Source organism: Ruditapes philippinarum, unplaced genomic scaffold (assembly GCF_026571515.1).
Source record: "Ruditapes philippinarum isolate M1 unplaced genomic scaffold, ASM2657151v2 ctg2179_1_1_1_1, whole genome shotgun sequence".
Taxonomy (NCBI): domain Eukaryota; kingdom Metazoa; phylum Mollusca; class Bivalvia; order Venerida; family Veneridae; genus Ruditapes; species Ruditapes philippinarum.
In genome coordinates, this window is record NW_026855176.1 from 38,693 (window position 1) to 61,322 (window position 22,630).

Genomic DNA, 22,630 nt, shown 5'->3' on the forward strand with positions numbered 1-22,630 from the left:
GCCTTTCCTCATACTGTGATAATATGGGTTGATATTTTACAACGTCAAAATTGGTCAGGTGCTATTAGGGGATATCGACCTATCGAAATGAAAAGAAAACGCCTTAATCGTCTAGCCAGAAAAATTGTTACGTCATCAGGCTTAAGTGATATCATTATACCTGATATTGATGCGGCCACGGCCTTTTTTCGAGATGATGGCGTACATCTCAATACAGTAGGTTTTGAATTCTATCTAGATTATATTAAGGATGCTATTGTCAAGCATTTAGGATCACGCCATGTATAGACCTGGGAAGTTGTTACCGGCCTCTTTAATAAAAAATAAAAATAAAAAAAAAAAATAGTATGAATAAATTTGGGGGATAAATTAATCAATTTATTGTGGCGAAAATTTATTTAGGAGAAGTAAAATTAATCAATTTATTGTGGCGAAAATTTATTCATGGAAGAAGTCAGATGTGTCACATTTTTTTGCATTAGCCGGTAAACTATTTGGCATTCGGTTCTGGTTACCCGGTAGCCAATGTTAAATGGTTTCAGTATGGCACATGTGTTTTTATTTAATAAGCTTGAAATGAAATATTAGCGCGACACGTCTGGCTTTCTTGCTGTTTCGCTGCATTAGGTACATGTTTATAGGAATCAGGCGAGATACCTCGACTGGTTATTCAGAGCGGCCATTACCTCCATTATATATTTTATTGATCTATTTGACTTGTATAAAAGCTATGATACAAGCTGAATTGCAGCGTATGCTCGTACAAAATAAATTTGCTATTTGAATTTGTTTGGTATTCTTTTTTCTTTTGTATAGTAAAATAACTAACTGATTATTTCCAGTTAATTTTAGAATTATAATCGTTGGTCAATATGACGATTGAATTTTTAAAATTTATGTAATATAAACGTAATAACTCAGTATTGAAATAGCACATAAAAAAAACAAACATTTTTCATAAGAGATTAAGAGAAACACATATTTAAACAGAGATTACAATTACTTTATAATAAAACAATTATGCTCAACATGATCAACATGGTAATTTAATCAGTGTCATAATTTAACTAAGAAAAATATATTTCTTGTGTTAAGAATGAAAATCATAGAATTAGTTTGACCAGATTTAGATGCTCTGCACATAACTTACTTATAGAAGAAGGAAGACATAGAAATATAGAAAGAAACCTTAGAATTTGTACCAAATGTAATATGAATGTCATTGAAAATGAATATCACTTCCTCTTAGTTTGTCCGTTTTATAGAGAATTACGTATCAAATGTTTGCCAAATTATTATTGTCATTGGCCTAATTTATTCAAGTTTAAAAATCTTCTTAACAGTTCTCAAAGCAGTACTATTATCAAGCTAGCTAAATATATATACCAATCATTTTCTTTAAGAGGATGATTATAAATAATTTATGTATTGTGTAACCTTTGTTGTAATGTCATAAATAATTTATATGTTTTTATGTTCAAAGTATATAATTGTTATTATCATGCTTTTCTCATGTTCAAAATATATATTGTTTTGTATTGTGCCGCCAGATGTATTGGCGATAAACATTGTATATATGTTAAAGCCAAATAAACATTGAATTGAATTGAATAAGTGTGAACAGATATCTTAAGATATTTAATGATGGGGACTTCGCTAATAGCGATTACATAATAAGGGACAATAAACAAGTGTGGTGTTGATCGTGCGTTACACAAGTAGATTAAAAATGATAGTATATGCCCGTTGCCATTGATAATCAAGATATTACATTAAACTAACAAATGTAATTATACATTAAAATGTTATAATTTAAAAAAGATAACTGATGCATATTTTTGGCAAAATCGGCATGATATATCGTCAATCATCGATAAATATAAATAATATAAAAATACTATTTAATTACCATTTAATTGTTCAATACTTTTATTTGAAAATCTTATCTTTTTAGATTTTGTCATCATTTGCTTTACTAACGCAATTTACATACATGATTATTTTTTTATCTATATTAGTCGATAAAGATAGAAAAAGAAAAAAATACAAAAAAAACATTAACAAACCGCTATAAAATTAACTAACTAACAGACGTCCCCGTATTTAATATGCTTTTTCATTTATAACATTTCATGCTCACATAAAATAATTTATGTCATTCCCCGTAATTGATAAGCTTTTACATTTATATCTGATTAAGATATATAATTAGTAACCACAAAGAATACATAATTCAAAAACAAACAAATAATTTGAAACGAAATACATTATATCCGAACAAAAAATCTCACCTCAACACATTTTTCATCTAGAAAGATTGATAATTTGTAGAAGACCGGCACTAATCATGCCAGTAAATATGATACTATTCGCCGGTCTCTCGTAAATTCCGGTCAAAATAGATCGGGAGAGACCGGAAGCGACCGGACCGGAGAATAGTACACCCCTGCACAATAACATAATTTTACATAAGATTTTGCTTTACACTTTTGCTTAAATAATTTATACAAAAAATGACCATACAGTGTATCAGACTTAGCAAGAATCTTCTGTAAAATCACAAACCATCAGTAATCTAGCTTAATACCTCCCTTGCACCAAACAGTTTAAATTTTCTAGTGGTATTCTCCAACCAACCTTAATTACTGCGTCAAAAGGTTATATGATAATACATAACTATACCAAATAGCAATACCATTTGTGAGGCTAATGTTTTTACAAATGTAAGGCGCTTTTACAAGCATTAAGTTTATGAAGACTTTACCATGTCTCGTGATATTTCACCATTAACTAAACATCATACTCCTTCCACATAAGCCGACATACCGCCGTATAAAGGTATGCTTCAACATATCACATGTTTAAAGATTACATAACATGAAACAAATCCTACATTGAATAAGCAGAACACAAACGTTTGATACTTATTCAAAATGGTACAATAATGAAAATAATTATTATAAATAGTACAATCAATCAAAAGAAAATGCTAATAACAAACATGTTATCAGCAAGCCAATGTGTGTTATGAAAACAGTTATAACAAGTATGGAAAGGCAGAAATTTGTATGAACCTAGAGAAATCATCGTCAACTTAGATGATCAATCGTAATCTAAATTTTGTTTTAGTTGGTATTCACTTTCACTTATTCCAACGAACGTACAAATAACATATAACTAAAATAACATATTTATAATTGCTTTACATTTTGCTTTTCAGTAAGAGTGTATAAAGTTATATATAAGGTACAATAATTATTGTTTGAATTTTGAAAAGTCATTCTAAATATGGTAATAGCTAATAAATTTGCCTTTTAAGTCAATAGACGAAATCATTGCTCAACAGAAAAAATATGATTAAAATAGCAAATTGATATTTTGTTCCGGATAATTTTATTCAGTTTTCTTGTGACACATTCATGTGTGTTTAATAAAATAGACATGTTATGTTACAACTTTTCGATCATAAATATAAATATAAATTTGTTGACAAGTTTTAGAAAAAAATTCATAACATTCATACCATTTTAATTTATTTTACCACCTGACAACGTTTATTTGGATGGACCTTGAGGTATGCTGCTGTATGATTCTTTTTTAAATTTACAAAAAACTAGATTCTCATAATCGTATATATTATGTAAACCAAAAATAGCCAAATCAGAAATCAAACAATACGAGACATACATGTATATACATGATGTTTTTTATATAAAAAACCAACTTTTCTTGTTCTTTCAATTAAATGTATATACAATATAATAGTATTAATCAATATTCAATTAATTTCGAAATCAATATTATATGTAATTTGTTTATTCATAAAACAGCTATCACCAAAGATTTATGATATATATAATAACACTTAGCATTGTACAATTCACCTTCGTATTATAATAGGTTGGATGCTGTTCCATTTATTAGGAACTTATATTTTGACTTGAGTAGCATTCTGCCTTCTTTGACATGACATATTCATCCAAAAAACCTTTGACACAGTCAAATACCAGGTCTTCTCTGCAAACAATGTGAACTAGCAGGGACTTCTTTCTGACAGGTCTAGAATAGTAATCTAGATAACTCTGAAGGAACATTTCTGCGCATGCCCTTATATCAGATTCTGATCTACTATCTGTAATACAATATCATACAAATGAATTTCTATGTATAATTATTATATGACAATTTTTAATTTCTATACATACAAAAAAAGAATCGAGACAAACACAATTTTCTAAAATCACTAAGGCCTATCTTTATGTAATTTGTTTACTGACACTATTAACTCCAAACAATTATTAATTCCATAATATAGATACACATTGTTCTATGTTAACATTGTTCTATGTTAACAATTTTTTTTTCTAATATTAAAATGGAATGTAATCAATAGATAAATCATTCAGGATTTAAATTCTTTTTAATTGGTTGACTTTAAAGTGGGCACCAACACTCTAACGGTCATATGGCTACTTTCCAGCTTTACTTGTTGAAGAAGACCTCAGGTGCTTCTATGCATTATTTCAGACGAAGGCAGGCTACTGAGTAGAACCACAAATGCTTCAGAGGCTAGCTGGAGAATAAAAAAACCTATAGCTGCAAGGAGCTCGTGATTTAAAGTCAACTACCTTAACCATCATGGATGCCAGATAAATTTATCATAAGTATCAATTTAACAGCACTGAATGTTATTAAATTACCTGGGCCAAGTAACGGTGCAACAACTTCCTGAATTCCAGTCTCTGTGTCACACAAGCTAAATACATTCTTATACAGCTTTTGAACATCATGCTTCCTTTGGCTGATATCTTTGTATTTAGCATTAGCTGGATAAATTGCATGTACAATAATTGGATAACCACACTCATAACCATGTGTAATGAAAACATCACACTCTTTTTTACGATGGCATTCTAAAGACAGCTTACAAGTGTAGTTTTTACGGTATATATTTGGTATTCTTGAAAACAGACTACCAGCAATATTTCCACGATTTCCTCGACCATCAACTGGTATAACAATAGCACGTGCTTTAACTTTTAACAGATCTCCTCGAGTTAAGAGCAGCCTATATTCTTCCTTCCCATGCAGGATATATGCATATGCGTTTGATTCCTCGTCAAAAAATGATAATGGTTCCGTCTGGGTTACTTCATAAATATTGCTTGTGGTAGACTGGGTTTGAGCATTAAAGCTATCCTTGTGTACACTGCTGCTAAAACCGGCTTGTGCTCCAGTATAACTTCCAGGGGAATGTCCTTTGCCATGTCTCCAGCTTTTGACAAACTTGCTGGTATCACAATCAGGCATTTCTCCTTTAACAAACACTAAGTAGAATGCATCCTGTATTTTCTTTACAATATTTGTGTTCTTGTCAATAAAATGGATCTCTTTTAATGCAGATGGCTCATTAGAAGTTTTTCTGCTGTAATCAAATGTAGCTTTTGCATACTGCTGTACACAAATCTCTTCTGGAACACCAAATATTGCTGAAAGATTTGAAATAAATACATTTTTCTTAAATGCTTAACTATGCTACATTTGCATATAGACATAGAGATAAAATGAAAATTGTACAATAGAATAAACATCAGATCAATAACTTGATAAAGGTCAACAATGTTTCCACCTTAATATCTAAGCTCTCGCCCTTTAGCTGCTTAGCCTTTAGCTGATTTTTCTGGTTACTATTATATATTTAGGGAAAACCCATCACAAACACATTAGCTGGATTAATTTTAACACTAGTGTCACAATTTGAGATCCATTAGATGATTTTCCTGTCACATATTTTAGCTCCAGCATTTGGGCTACCAGATAAGTGGATTTGTACTATAAATATAAAAGGAAAACGCAGGTCCAACTTGTCTGGAAGTAGCCAATTTTGACCTCTTTGACCTAATTTGAACAATCTTTGTATATTAATACTAGTAATAAATAAGATGATGTCTCATTCAGAATATCTAAGCGCTTGTAGGTTTCAGGTTTCAAAGAAGGTGTCGGTAAAATGTTTATCTATATACATAGAAGGAAAACCCATGTGCTTCAGTGCTTAATTGTCCCTAGATATATAGATGAAAGTTATATTTTTTAAATCCCTTTACAGGCCATATGACCATCTAATGCAACCAACCAGAACCATTTGAACAATTTGAATGGGTACTACACAAGGATCATACCTATGTAGTTTTCTTAAAACAATTGCCTATTTTTATAGAATTTTAAAACCGTTTATTTGCATTGAAAAAATGTAACAGAAAAAAATACATGGAATTGCATGTTGTTATGTATTGTGATCTACAATGAAAAAAACTCATAACCCAGAACAAAATAAACGTTATCTGCCATCGAAATAATATCAAATAAGTCTGACTCAAGGGCAGTAATCCAAAAGGCTTAATCGGTGACCCCAACTTTATTACAAAAAATATGTTTGTTATCATATTCTAACAAAATGCCAAGTTTGAACATTGAACAGTTTTAGATCTGCCTATATGTTTATATGAAAACTCCCAAATACGTCCTTAAAGGTGGTCTCATTGGGAACGTTTTACGGAGCACAAGTATGATACATTTTCACCCTTATGTTTTAAATAATGTCCCTTTGTTTACTTTACTTCGATACTTTTGCTTAGACAATAGAGATATAACATGTAATTTAAATAATCATCGGAAGATGTCACAGTAAGAAGAGATGCATTTGACACCGTTCTGCATCATAATTTTGGAGCAATTGACCTTTGATATTTTTGTGCTTAATTTGCTTTTCTTTTATCCCCTTTTGTCAAAATTATAATAGTTTATATAAGATATCAGTTTGAAACTACATTGGTGGAAAGCTTGCATTGAACAGATTTGTAACTTTTGGGTTATTTTTCGTTTGATATATGTTTATAAAGGTCCGAGTGTATAGATCAGTTTTTGCTTATCTTTTCTTTTGGTTGGCATTTGGAAGTCGGTGACTGCCTCTTGCTATATTTATTTGAGGGTTTTCATACATTATATATATTTATATTATATATTCTTTGAAAATATGCATAAACAAGAGTCACCACCAAGAAAAGTGCTATAAAATATTTTTTATTCAAATTTATATTTGTCCTTGACGGTCAAGGTCAGTTAAAGTCAAGGTCACATCTGAATTAGTTATCATTCCGGTGTTATCATTTGTGGTCTTTTGTCCAGGTATGAATCAAATATGTAAATAAATAACAATTTTGGTTAGAGAAAAGGGATTTTTTATGGAAGTTAAAGAATTGTTTTGTAAAACTTTTACAACTGTTATGACAGATATTTTTACAATCAATAGTTACTTTCTTCAGGTGATCAGTATTTAAATGCTCTAAAACTATTATTTAAATGTAATAAAATTCAGGCTTGCCCTTCCTTAAATGAGAAAAAAATATTCATTCCTAAGGCATAATGTGCCTTTAAGCAACTTAAAATATTGTCAAGAAATTTAAGCAAATTTCAATAATTTGATATCGACAATAAAGATTATTTATAGGTCAATGTCATTTTTGAATAACTTAACATGTCAGTTTTCTTATTACTGTCCCTTTGTCCAAGTATCAATAAAATCTATAAATAAATAATAAAGTTATGACAATTCAAGCCAATTTCAATAACTAGACCTTGACGATAAAGATCAAATTAAGGTCAATGTCAAGCTTATTAAAATCTCGTTTAATATTTTTTATCAAGAATTGTTGGGACAATATATAAAGTAACTAAAAGATTTTAGCCAGTAATAGCAAATCAAACTGTGAAATTACAATATTTAGACATTCAAAGGCAAAATCATTCTTGAGTGAAGTTCATAGTCAATTTAATCTGCTTAACTGTTTTTTTTCGACACAATCCATTCATATATAACTAAGTTGTAGCCAATTATAGCAAAATCAAGCAAAATTCAGTTATTTGAACCCAAAGGTCAAGGAAGAGTAGTCATAGATGAGTGAAGGTCATAACCAGGTTTGTCACTTGAAGGTCGAGTCCAAAATATTGGTTTAATCATTGTCAATTATAGTAAATTAAGCAGAATTCAAACATTGACCATAAAAATCATTTATGAGTAAATTTTCAGTTTAAGTCTGATTTGAAAAAGGTTGTTATATCTACGTATGAAGACAAGCCATTTAGGGGTATAGATGGATACCGAAAATAAGCTATTTTCGCGAAAATAAGATCCCGGCTACGAAAATAACATTTATTTTTTATTTAGTGCTTTTATTCGTTTAATTTATTAGTTTATTTAAACATTTATGCATTCTTTGAATGATTTTTCAACAAATTAACATATCAAAACCAAATAAATATCGTAAAAAGTGAAGTTTGATCCGAAAATAGCTACCTACGAAAATAACTCAAATCGCCCTTTCGAGCGAAAATAAATTTATTGTTGATATTATTTATAAAAACTTATTTTTATTGTTACTTCTTGATTTGTATGAATAAAATAATAAAGATTGAAATGTATCGTAGTGAAATATTAGCAAATTAAGCAAAATTCAAACATATGACCTTAAAAGTCATTTATGAGTAAAGTTTCAGATCCAGTCTAATTTATCTGAAGGTCTTGCGCAAAAGGTTGTTATGTCCACGTATAAAGACAAGCCATTAAGAAATTAACAAAAAAGAGTGGCAAATGTTAAACTTTCGGAAAGAAATGTCCAGGTTAAACTGACTGTAGCAATAGCTCCATCATTTTCTTTAAAATGTAAAGCTAAACAAAACTTCTAAATTTCAACTTCTGTCGTAAAGTGTATAAACTTTGATAGTAATATCCACATATAAAACCACCCCTCTCTTTAAACCATTCTGATTCAGGCCAGTTATTATTTTGATAGAGGGTTTTTACTCTATTTCAAACATACATTGTCAATCATATAACAAGTAGAAATCTACCAACCTGAGCTTATTGCAGGCAACGCGATGGACTTTAGACCTCTTTTTTCTGCTTCTATGAAACTGTTATATACAGCTTGGTACAGATGCAGCTGACAATCTTGGACATCTTGCATAGAATGTGGGGAATAGGCAGACCATCTGGGACCAACTGTATGTATAACACAATCATAACTTAAATTCCCAGCTGTAGTTGTACAAGCTTTTCCCACTGGCAAATTACCATACTTCCTGACAAAATCATTGCTTTCTTTTGTTAGTCTGTAGCCAGCACCCTTTTCTATTACTGCAGCAACACCTCCTCCATGTTGCAGACATTCATTTGAAGCACTCACAATACAGTCAACATCAAGCTGCAGTATATTTGCCTCATAAACATAAACATTAATGTTCTCTTTTGTGATGTATTCCTTCAAATATTTACTACCAATTTTGTTACTTAAGTTTTCACTGATGCTTAAATCATTGTCGCTTGTCAAAGCGTCTTTCTTTTTGTGTGCTTCACTTTTACTTTTGAAATTTTCGGTTGTTTGAATCTGTGTCCATTTATCAATTATAAGCTTGGAAAACTTGATTTGTAAAATTGTCGGGGCACCGATTACACACGGTGGTTCTTTTATTATTGTTATGTCATAGTATAAGAGTTCCCGTTGAAACTTATCAAAGTTGGAAAATTGTTTCATTTTCTCCACACAATTTTGATCTATTGCTTTTGTGACGAATTTGCCAACCTGTCAAATAGAAACAGTTTCATGCTTATTAGTAAATATGTTGACGATTCGATACAATACATCGTAGAAATAATGCTTAATCGGTATTTTATTAAAAGTTTCTCTAACAGAAATACTAAGATCATCATGAACAATGTCAGATGTGTTGCAAATATACAAATGTCATGTTATCTTGTTATCCCCCGTAGCAGACAGAGAGTTATAGACCTGGCATTATCCGTCTTGACTTTGGCAGCCATCCGTCTGTTATTTAACTCTTAAGCGCTAAAATTTGGATTATTTGCCCTTTTAAATATTTCATTCCCATTATATTTTCGTGACATAACGCAAAAAGAAAAACAAGATTTGCAAAAGACTGTTTGAGGTCTCAATTTTTCATCTTTGAAATAGAGAAAATAAGAATCCCTGAAGAAAGCACAACACGGCAATATTGAAAATGTTGCAGGCTCCGTTCAATTGAGCCTGTTCATGGACAGTTCTTTCAAGAGCAAACTACCGTCCACGCCCCTAGCACCGGCTTAAGCAGAATTAAACATTTAACATGAACTTGTACAAATTTGAATTTTTAAACATCCGCAGATCACGGAACCTTCAATGTGACACGTAAGTGCCATTCCGTGAAAAGCGGCATATGGTCCCCAAGTAAAGAAATGTGTGTGCCCTAAGCGAGAAAACAATGGGCTGAACTAAATAAAATGGAATTCTGAAAGGGGATCAGAAGAAACCTGCATATCATAGATAAGACAAATTAAAAAACAGGTCACATATCCTAAGGGTGATTCAACAGTATTCAAGTGAGGAATACTGGAGCCAGCCAACAAGAAATTAGCCAGTCAGCAAACAAACGCAATAATATTTATGCTAAAATTTATCATAAAAACATACACATTGACAGGTTGCAATACAGGTTACTCAGGCTAGCTAGATCAGCAATCAGAAGCTTTCTGAATAGTTTAAGCGACAATTGATATAAATAACATAACCAGTAACACTGTTTTGCTATATCTTCAATTGATAAATAATAACTATTTTATTACGCTTTATGTCAAATATGTTTGATTGCTTTTCCTTTTATTATCGGCACAGAAATGTCACTCTTTATATTTCATTAAGATTGATGACAGTAAATGTTCAAACAATATAATCACTATCTATTCAAATCAATTACATAAACAATCCAAACCACATTCTCGTTTTACTCCAAAGCAATTTATAATTAGTACCATGATCATAGATCACCCTGATGCGCATTTTTTATGTAATGAATGAATACTTGCAAAAGAACAAAACAAATTCGAAATGACGAACGTCATTGTATTTTTCTCCAAAGTGACACAATTTTGAGGAATTACAGTCTGTACTGTCAACTCTTTGTTACCCCATAACCCACAATCAACCTTTACATACCGAACCATGTTACACGTTGTTTAAAAGTGAAGTTAAAGGTAAGAAATATAGCTCCTTCTTTTTTTAACAATAACTCGTATATTGAACACTTATGTCGTAATATTTGTTGTGGGGAAAAATATTACCAGTTTTTATCTATATTTATTTCATGATCACAAAACATCTATAAAGTCTCTGTGAGGTCAAAAAAGTGAGTGATATATATGATGAAAGTGAAACGAGTAGTTTAAATTGGTAAAAAGATGAAGTTGAATTGTAATTTCATACACACTACCTCCCTCATAGATCAGATTCCCTCCATACCAATCCTCAAACAATATCTACTATTTGTAAACATATATAAATTTTGTAGAAATCTTTGATCGTACTTCAAATACGCTTCAAAATAAAATGCATTCGCTATAGCGGTATGTCAATAGGTATGGCAATATCACGAATTGTGTATTTGTCTTCACTTGCAATAATTTCTCGACTTTTAAAACATTTGTCATCCCTTTTACAGATCGGTTGTATTCCGTTACATATTTGATGCATTGTGCTTAAGAGAAAATGCCTTATGGGGAAAGTCTCATTCAATTGCCTTTACGCTTCCTTAAATTGTGGTGAATTTTAAGGAATTTTCTCTATCTTCAGCAATATTATTCTGATATATTATCAATATAATAATGATGTTAAATTTTAGTGATCATCTTATTTTGTAAACAGACAAAAGTGTAATATATCGCTTACATTAGCATAGTAATATTTTGTTGTGTTTTATTTCTTTTATACACTATACATTTGTGTTAAATAGTGTAGTCATTCTATGTTACATGTCTTTCAAAAATCCACCATGATGTGATCATAACATTATGTTATGAACATAATTTTACCGTTCATTAATTTTATAAAAAGATATTCTGAAGAAAAAAAGGATTACATAACACCTGTAAAAGACATTGTTGTTGCTCGTCTATGCAAAGGTGCTGATTATTACAATTTACTCAGTCACAGATGTTTATAATATAAGTACTCCTTGAGGGTTTCCCTATTGTGAAATACGTTGAATGTTTTGAATAAATGCATTTACAACTCTAGTTATTGCATCAAACTAGAATATGAAATATATCGGTAAATAATAATCTTTGACGAACCAGCATTTTTTCTTAGTATAATTTGAAACAAGATTGCATTTTAAAAAAAATTGCCATGCCACCGCATAAATACAACACTAAATAGTAATGTAGGAACACAGTTTTTTGTTTCTATACAGATTTCCATAATGCATAGATCACTTATCTATCTGTTATTATCAGATAAGTACCTTCAGACAATAAGAAAACCAATCATCCCCAGGGGAGGGGCCAATTTTAACCCCAGGGCTTTAATTTGAATAATCTTGCTAGAGGTTCACTACACAATGTTTATTGCAAAATGTCTAACCTCTAGCTTTTGCCAATTTTGACCCCATGGCTATAACTTGTACAATCTTGCTAAAGGTTCACTACACAATGTTTCATGCAAAATATATAAACTCTAGCCTTTGTGAATTTAGAAAAGATGTTTTTTTTAGTTTTTACTATATACATATAAGGAAAACCTATGACCCTCGGGGGTGGGGCTGATTTTGACACTAGAGGCAAAATTTGAACAAATTTGGTAGAGTACCTATAGATAATAACACATACAAAATATCAAACCTCTAAGCCTAGTACCTTCACACAAGAAGGTATTTTAAGTTTTCACTATATGTATATAAAGTGAAAATCAATGACCCCCAGGGCGGGCCGATTTGGACCCCAGGGCTATAATTTACCAGAAAATGACTTATTAAAAATATCTAGGCTATATGCCTTTTGGGTCTTTACAACAAGATTTTATTAATTTATTCTTATAACTCCTTTTGGTTGCCATGGCAACCAGATTTCTGCATGGAATGGAATTCTTTGAACAACTTTGGAAGCTCTCACCCGAGGATCAATGCTGCCAAGTTTGGTTGAAATTGGACTTGTGGTTTTTCACAAGAAGATTTTTCAAGGTCACTATATAATTTATAGAACACACACAAACACACACACACACAAACACACACACACACACACACACACACACACACACACACACACACAGACAAATCGCTATATGCCACCGCATCGCAGATGCTGCAGTGGCATAAAAAGTATTGAGGAAACATCGATAATGTATATACGTATATGTTGATGAAACTTCTTGTAAAAACTGAACATTAATATGCGAAATATTGCAAGTCATTTGTAAATATAAGAATAAATGTGTTTTCAAATTTCATAATATGACTTACATATTCATTAATATACCTACAGGAAGTAAACTATTTTAAATAGCAATAAATTATTTATTATTTTTGCATAATCTATAGGCATATAATGTTCCTAAGATAATCGATATTTAATTTAAAAACAGAAAACAAGAATCATAAACTATTCTTGGATATGTAATGCAAACGATTACAAAATACAGTATAATTTAGTATTAATATTATAATAATTGTTATTTACCGGATCATCTTTAATTCATCCTTACCTTCTCTAGAACTTTAAATTCAAATGGTTTTAGATGTGTACACTTGGTCAGATCTACAGCGTCTAAAATAAATGAAAATTAAAGAACTGTGTAGCAACATGCTCAGTTAGGGAAGGCGACTTTTTACACTTAAATGATTTCTCGTAATTAATAACAACACGGCTCATACAATATTGTTATTCATTTTACAGGAAACAACATTTTACAGGAAACAACTAGATCTATGTTTTAGAATTATTTAGATTTATTTGGTAAGAGGGCAAGTTTTACAATTTCGAGATTCATACTTTTACTGTTATCAACTTGTTTCTTTCACCTGTGAAAACCAAAATATCCCAAAGTTCATTGATCCTAATGGTAAGACTTGCTAAAACATTCGTTAAATCAGGCTATCCATTTGACTACATTTAAAAATAACTAGAACATATATGGAAGGAAATAATGTTACACTACAGATGCCTAGATTATGTTATATGTTATAACTAATATGTTATCATTATATTTGACCGTTGCATATCAAATAAATATATGTCGTAAATAAATACAGCATTTAAATTTGAATGTCAAGGTGACATTGCCATTCAATCAACTTACGATAAGAAACTTGTCGCCTACTTAAAAGGAAATGTAAAGTCGTTCCGTCAATTGATAATTTTGTTATTTTTCTGGTGTAATTTTGAAACTGTGCAATCGTTAAAGAACGGAAATGGTTTAAGGTCATTGTGCCTATGACATTTAAACTACTGGTACGAATCCAATCTTGGATATGAGAGGTTCTTTTTCAAAAGATACTGACGAAATTAAATGAAACAGCGTGATATTAATAGTCATTATGTAAATCGACGATAGGACGGTCAGAAATAAGGTTAATTATAATTTGAATGTAGTAAGACTTCTCACATATCAAAAAGACTGTATATCAGAGAGGTAATTTCTTCTTTCATCGGATATTGCATGGAACGAATCTCACAGAAAACACAATACTAAGTAATAAAAGCTTGGTCCGATTAAGAAATTAACACTACACAATAACGTTGACCAATATTTATTCTTTTTGGATTTTACTATTTAATGTCTGATAGAATCTAAACATAACATTAAATTGGTTCTTTTTAACATTGTTCACTATTTAAAGCTCTACATGACATAAATACTTTGCTGGAGGGCATACATACTTCTAAATACTAATCTTTTGATGCTCCGATGCATCCTTTGTAACACTGAATCAGTGCCTAGCCAAAAACTTTCTCAATTACATTTTAAAATAACATGAACAAATAGTTTGAAATACCTTTTTCAGACTGACATATAAGCAGAGCTTCACTGTCACCATTACAATAAATCAGTTTTGGAAGTCTTACTGGAAAATCCCCTTCTCTAAACAAGACAACTTTCAGGCTTTGTATGTCTAATCCTTTTGGAATGTTTTGTACTTTAACATATCTAGCAACTGTTTCTGGTGGGTCTATATCTCTGAAAGATTGAAAAATAATCTTGTCACCTATAATTACAACAGAATAATTGTTTTGATGCTTTTATAGCAAAGTGGAAATTACCGATTTGTTTCGTTTCGGGTCTCCTTAATTAAGTTCTCCTTAGTTTTGATGCGAAAAAATCTGTTTTAAGGTTGAAGTTTTTCTTCTATGACTTACAAAAGTTTATTTAATCACAGAAAGAATATTTGTAGTTGTTATATACTAACACATTTATTACCAGTGGTTTGAACAAAGCCAGTTCATTTCAAAGGAAAGGCAGGGTTGTCAAAACATCAGGAATATAAACATTAATAAGTGTATCTTGTTCTGGAGTATTAACTGCTTTATAACAACATGATTTAAGTTGAAAAGCAGGAATAAAATTGTTCATAAATTTACTTGCCTTGTATAGATAGTTGATTCTGAAAAAATAAAAATAAAAATTCATAAAATAATGAGTTTATACCAGATTAAAAGCTGTGACAAAATATTAACAATGGAAATAATACGACATATCGCATACTTATCCTTATATATGTGTATGGAATAATCAGACAAATTTTGTTTATAAAGGATAAGTTGACTATTATGCTAAAAAATATGACTAGCATATATACGAATTTTGTCTGAAACGTTCGAATAATAATAATAATTACAAATAAATAGATTTGAAGCTATGAAATATAAAGGTTGCGGGGCGAGTCACGACATCGTGTTGACGACGTTACCGTCATTCTATGATATTCCTATTTAACATTAAGACTGAAAAGTCATTTATTGTGTTCTAGATGAACAACTGGTTTAGTAAATTGTACATTCAGTAAGAACATATTGATTATGATATCAAAATTTGAAATGTTGATATCAAATACATCCGTCAATACTTCGCGAATTATCACGCTAGGTACTTGTACTTTATTGATTGTACTATTATAATAACACACGTTTGGTCTGCTAAAAAAGTCAAAGTTTTAAATTGCGCAGGTTGTCAAAATTTCTGTATTTAAACTGAAATTCAAAAATAAAAATGATGAATTTTTTGTTGTTTGAGTTCTTTTTGATGTAGATTACCTTAAATTATATATTGTTTGTTTGTTTCATTTTACGCCTTTTCGCAACAGTATTATAGTCATATAGGCGGGTAGTTTCCTAAACAACGTTCCTGGAGAGTTACACCAGTACTAGACTATCTTCCTCCGCGCTAAACTACCAAAGCATCTCCTCGGGATCGATCCCACGCCAGAGGGTATCTGGATTAGAAGTGATCGACTCTAACCCCTCGGCCACGGAGGCGGTCTAAAATTATATAACTTATGGCACTAACTATTGAATCTATTACGGTAACCAGTAAATAAGAGATGATACTATTTTAGTAAATTTAACAGTGACTGTCTATTCAAAACGTTCAACGAATACATGTACATACAAATCATGAAAAGGTAACGACAGAAAGAATCATGATGTACAATATATGTACAAGATAAAATTATACATTTACTTGAAAAGCAGCACATATTTGTGATGACATAGCTGACCCATAAAATAGATTAAAAGTAAACAAAAACAAGATACCTGTTTCCCCCTGTTGAAGAAGCAACCCAATCCCCTTGCTTTCTTTCATCATCTCTTCTAAAGTTTGGTCCCGTTTGAATATATATTCGGTCACAACATTTTTCTTTCTAAGAATATCAATATTATGCTGTGTCCTTTTCAATGCGGGCTTAACTTGCAGTGAAGCAGCAAACAACTTGTTAGGTTGATCCTTTTTAGACTCCAGTAGACTGCTTTGATTAGATATTTCAACTATCAGGTCGTCGGCCTCCTTCTGAATATCATCCAATTTTCGTTTGTCATTCAACATAACATCTTTGCCTTGATTAAGAACCTTCTCCTTCATCAAGTTCAAACGCTCAATACTTTCTTCCGCAAAAGTTTCAACGTCTCGGACAAACTGCTCATATAGTTTGGACAACTGTTGTCTGTTTATCGCTACCAATGATAAACTATCTTCAGCCTGTCTCTTGCATTTGTTTAAATCCTTTATTAAAGTTTTATTGTCCTGGCTGTTTTCAAAGGCAGCAGCTTTGTTGTTGATAAACTCTATCTTGCATCCATTGTGATTTAATACTATACAATCCCCACAGCAAACTTGGTCGTGCTTCGAGCAATAAAATTTCACAAGTTCTCCTTTGTGAAATTGACAAGTTTCATACGCATCATCAACCGTTATTTTGACTGAATTGGACTCGTCAACATTAACTAAGGAATGATTTCTATTAATTCTTCGTCCTTTGTGTTTTTGAAAACATGTGTCACAAGTATAGACTTCGCATTCTAAGCAGAACCCATCGGCATAAGTTGTTACATCAAAATCTTCACAGAAATTGCACAGTTTTAAATTTTTGTTTTTAAGCACTGTCTTACCAGAGACTTCCATAATTTTGCATCTATATATAAAAGCAAATTATGAATTAAACTATATGAATGTTTCACATTAAATCTATTTGGCCTATATATTTATATCTGCGTATTTTCTTTATCAGTTTTTATCACCAATATAAACAAGCAATCTTCATAATATTAGACGGACCGGAGTGTATTATTTAGAGTACGTTTTTAAATGTTTCAACATTGTCAAAAAATGAAGGATATTCATTTTATTGTTGAAAGGAGCTAAGCATCAAAGCAAATACATATATCATAGTCTGATAAATGGGTCTCATTATTTATTCTGATACACTGATCGACTGACACTTCACAACTCAGACTGCATTACTTATACTAGTAAGGAAATGTACGCATGAGACTACTATAGTCTAATTAACACGTTCCTCTAACTAAGCTTGATATTCTTCTCAGACATCTACCGACTTCCCTCCAGATAACAAGTACATCTGCTATTTACCAGTCGATTCTTCATATAGGCTGACGTAACATTAACTGTCATGTTGCCCTCCTTAAACTATGATTTCCAGTATAGAATAGCTAGCTATTCATCATATTGGGCATGTGTTAATGTTTGTGCTTGAAAGTCTGTGAATATGAATAGATTATTATAATAAATGAATAAATGAAATGTAGGCAATCGTTTGTCAATTTACTTCTCAATAATCGTGTATATCAATATATCGTATATTTCTTTATCATGAGTATCATTATAACTTTGACTTTTTTTTAAAAATACCAGACTATTGTATTGAAACAACAGGCAAAGCAGAAGCTTATATAATATAATTTATTATATTTATGATCTACGCAGCGCATAGAGTCTCAAATATTTGTTGTAAAAGATAAATTTCAAATTTTACAATAACAATCAAAACAATTACACAGATAACATCTGCACAATGCTTTTATTTGCGATGTATAAAATTACGCACAATTAGTTAGAAGATGCACTATTTGCATACCATCGATAGCTTGCATTCATAACAAAACGTATTCAAAAGGGTATAAGACGTTTACTTAAAGTGTAATCTACGGTGGCATAAATATGACATGTATGTGTTTTTATTTATCTTGTGCGCACGAGATACTATGTCGTGGCCCGTGTGCACGAGATAATTAAGTAGTGCGCAAGAGATAGTATGTCGTGGCCACGAATTACGAAGTCGTAGGAATGAGATAATTAAGTGGTGCGCACGAAATACTATGTCGTGGCTACGAGTTACTTATACGTAGGAACGAGATAATTAAGTGGTGCGCAGAGATACTATGTCGTGGTGACGCGCGCAGGAGATAATTAAGTCGTGCACACGAGATACTATGTTGTGGTCATGTGTCGCACGTTCTATATAATGACGTCTCGGGACCTAGTAAGTATTAACAAGATAGTTAAGTCGTGCGCAGGAGACAATCAATTAATCAGATAACACTATATATATATATTTGAACTTTTTAAACTTAGAAAATTCCTTGTTTAAGTTTTACATGCAACTTTTTGACACCACTGAAAGCACTCACTTTAAACTTGATACATTTCTTTAAGATTAAATAAGGAGAAAATCATTTTCAAATGCCCATATATCAGACTTTGATTTTGACTAAGTTGTAGCCATTTGCGGGGACCATCCTCTGATAGGGTTGTTCAGTATGTACGTACAAGCTGCCTGTTAACCTTGTTTACACGATAAATGGAAAAAGAATAAGCCCCATCTTATTTTATTTGGTATGATCATTGCCCATGGCAAACAGTCATTTTATGCAATCATTATTCTGGCTGACCACAGATCTCGATGTTCTGTTATATGCATCTTATCTATATGCATAAATAGAGCAGCTTGTTTCTATGCATACTCTGCAACTAGACAAAAACTTCACATTGTTTTACACTTTGTTAGTGCTCTTTGGTAACATTAACATAACATTATATGAGGACAGAAATGTAAAGCAAAACTTATATAAATAAGACAGGTGCCAAAGGCTCGAGAAAGTAATGTTCTGAAAGTAATGGGAAACTAATTCGATATATATTTTAGTGCGCGATAAAATGTAGCAATAACGAAGTTATTAATAATAAATTTAAAAGAACGAAAAAAGATAAACGTTTCATTTCGGAGGGAAAGAAAAACATTTTTAATAACACCCCTAAGAAGTGGATCAACGATATAGATCATTTTGAAAATTAAATATCAACAATAATATTTGATAATATTCATGGTAACAAGCGATAGGAAAAGTAGAAAAGTGGTGACAAAGTGTTTTAAATTAAATTCTACACTTACGTCGTCCTTATTAGGCCTATAGCTAAAAATGTCAAACGAATCCAAACATTCATATCATTACAAATAGAGCAATAGAAATAAAATATTAATTTACTTACATACATTTATCTTACAAGATTGTTTAATTTGACGAGATATCTATCAGATTTGTAACAAACTAAGTGATTCTTCAAACTAACCAAGATATATCTTGTACAGAAACGTTAAAGTGTCTCCAGTAAGTGAGATAATGATGTATTTGTCGAATGATTTTTATTCGATTAACTTAATTAGACGTTTTAACGCAAATCAATGTATTTCAATAACAAAGATTAACAAAAAACGTTTACTTCGCAATTTCTTTTCTGGAAATATGTTTGCTGATTTGTCTAGGCGAAAAGGTATTTTCATCTTTTGTAAAAAAAAGGGTTTTTTGACAAAAAATCGCCTACACAAAAACTTCAAGCATTTTGAGACAAGTAACTAAGAATAACAACAAATGGTCTTGTCTTTGTGAATAATATAAATTGTTTTCTGTTAAAACATCGTATTAAATAGAAAAAATATCAGTAGTCTTACACCTAATGATCGTCCTAAATGAAGGCCCTTAAACGTTTCCGTAATTTTGTTATTATAATATCTATCTAGTTATTTAATACTTTACAATAGGCCTACATGCTTGCTGAATAATCATAAAATGTTTTTAGTGCGCTATAAAATGTAACAATAACTAACTTATTATTAATAATATATTTAAAGAATGAAAATAAATATATAAACGTTTCTTTTCAGACGGAAAGAAAAACATTTTTAATAACACCCCTAAGAAGTGGGTCAATTATATAGATCATTTTGAAGATTAAATATCAACAATTTTAATATTTGATAATATTCATGGTAACAAGCGATTGGAAAAGTAGAAAAGTGGGGGAAATTGTTACACATACCTTTAATCCAATTAACTGTCAATTATATGTATTTCCTAACTTTTTCAATTGTAAACCTTTTTCTATGGTAAATGACCTTTGAAAACGAAAGTAGTCCAAATAAATCACGAAACACTTACACGTCAGTCACTGTCATCTGATAGTCCTTTTCGATTCATGGTAGGATCTTATAGCATTGTTGAAAACAAACAATTTATAAGTCTGGGGATAAAATAGATTTTTAGTATCAAATATCATATTTAAGTTTAAGGTATACTACCACTAAATTTGAAAAAGCTAATCCATCTATTTAGTCTCTGTTAGTTTTTTGTTTTGTTTTGTTTCGTTTCTTTTCTTTTTTCTTCTTTTTTTTCTTAAAAATCATGTATGCTGTAAATGAGGTTATTTACCTAACTTAAGTGAAGTTATTCATATGTATATAATTATGTTTATAAAAAAAATTTCAAACATCGAATAATATGTAAAATATGTACTGCAAATATTTGCACACATTATATGTAATCATTAAAATATATGCATTAATTTCTTATTGAAATTTGAATTTGACTTAGACTTTATAAAAAAATAAATCTTTTATTACCTCCTTTTATTTACATGAAATGTTAAATTCGGTAATATCTTTATAAATAATGCTTTTTGGAACTTACAAAATTTATAAATCTTAATTTGAGCATCATATATATGATATAAAACCATAAAAAATTGTGTTACAGGATCTTTAAAATGTCGTTGTACAGAAAGAAATCATGATAACTTAACCTTTTGCGATTGTGATAATTGTTTTCACTTTTAAATTCTACTTCACAAGGCTAACCCTTGATAACGATATAGCAAAGTTAAGGTAGACCACCCCTAATGCAATACATCCGCTTTAAAAAAATATTCAAATTGGCTAGTATTATTGAAACTGAAGGGCGTTAAGGTACGAGGGTTGTCCCAATATTCTGTAACTAGATTTAAAAGCAAAATAAAATAGGTACGAATTTGATATTTTAATATGTTATAAACCCATATAATTAAAACTTAGAAAAATATCAACAAACAACAAAAATATGCTGTAAATACCATGGCAACTATATAAATAGCGGCGCACGTGAAACGTGAAAGACGGTGTTAAATCTATATAAAGCGCCTTTCTTAAATACTCTCAATGGTTTTCAATGCAATAATGGTGCAGTTTAACCAATAAATCGTCAATTACGGACTTAAATTATGTGGTTGTTAATGTCTGCGGAATGTTTGAATAGTATACATTTAATTTAGTTTTTGCTACACACGAACTTCCGATCTCGTTGCGCCTGTTTTTAGCTGTAGGAAATAGGGGACGGAGATCGGTCTTCCTATTCGTGCTCCTTATGTTCGCTTTTTGTAGTGCAGAACTCTGGTTCCGTTCATGCCTTTAGTAAACAAATGCTCAGGATATCTTACTAAACTGTTCTATTTGTTAAATTTGTTGAAAATCGTAACATGTGTCATCCCGAAATAGTCACGAAACCTGAGTGACCTGTTCATTGCGCCGAAAATTCTTCGAACGTCGCTATTTGAACTTTCCTATTTTTTATGAGCTACTTTCATTTATCCGTTACTTGTTCCTTTCTTAAGTTATTTAACTAAAATTTCCGAGATGATGTAAACATAGCAGCAGATGAAGTCAACGTCACATTGTGCAGACACATCATCAGATATTTGAAGTATTCGTAATTAGTTTTAGCCCTTTCATTACAAAATGCAAAATATTTGACTTGCGCCGGCAACTCAAACCAATGTCGTTTATACTGAAAATTTCTAAGTAACTAGAGTAAATTTTTGTAAACAATTTGTTGTAATGTTAGATAATAAACTTAATGATTATATGTGTGAATTGTAATCTAATGGCGTTAAAATGAACCGTCTACAAATTTGTCACGGACTTTTGGGAC

General features: G+C 30.9%; 1 protein-coding gene across 3 annotated transcripts; it reads right to left on the minus strand.

Annotated features, from left to right (window-relative positions):
* Positions 1–1,077: 1,077 nt before the first annotated feature.
* Positions 1,078–20,962, minus strand: LOC132742311 (uncharacterized). Of its 3 annotated transcripts, none has more exons than XM_060730678.1 (8): positions 20,831–20,962; positions 16,634–18,094; positions 15,465–15,483; positions 14,878–15,059; positions 13,587–13,648; positions 8,912–9,638; positions 4,701–5,489; positions 1,078–4,132 (listed from the first exon to the last, which is right to left on the minus strand). In XM_060730678.1, exons 2-8 carry the CDS (start codon positions 17,496–17,498, stop codon positions 3,921–3,923), a joined length of 2,856 nt encoding a protein of 951 aa, XP_060586661.1. In that variant the 5' UTR covers positions 17,499–18,094; positions 20,831–20,962; the 3' UTR covers positions 1,078–3,920. The 3 variants fall into 3 exon arrangements, with proteins under 3 accessions (XP_060586661.1, XP_060586660.1, XP_060586662.1); XM_060730677.1 differs by having other exon boundaries at positions 16,634–17,508; positions 20,831–20,961; XM_060730679.1 differs by having other exon boundaries at positions 20,712–20,846.
* Positions 20,963–22,630: the final 1,668 nt, after the last annotated feature.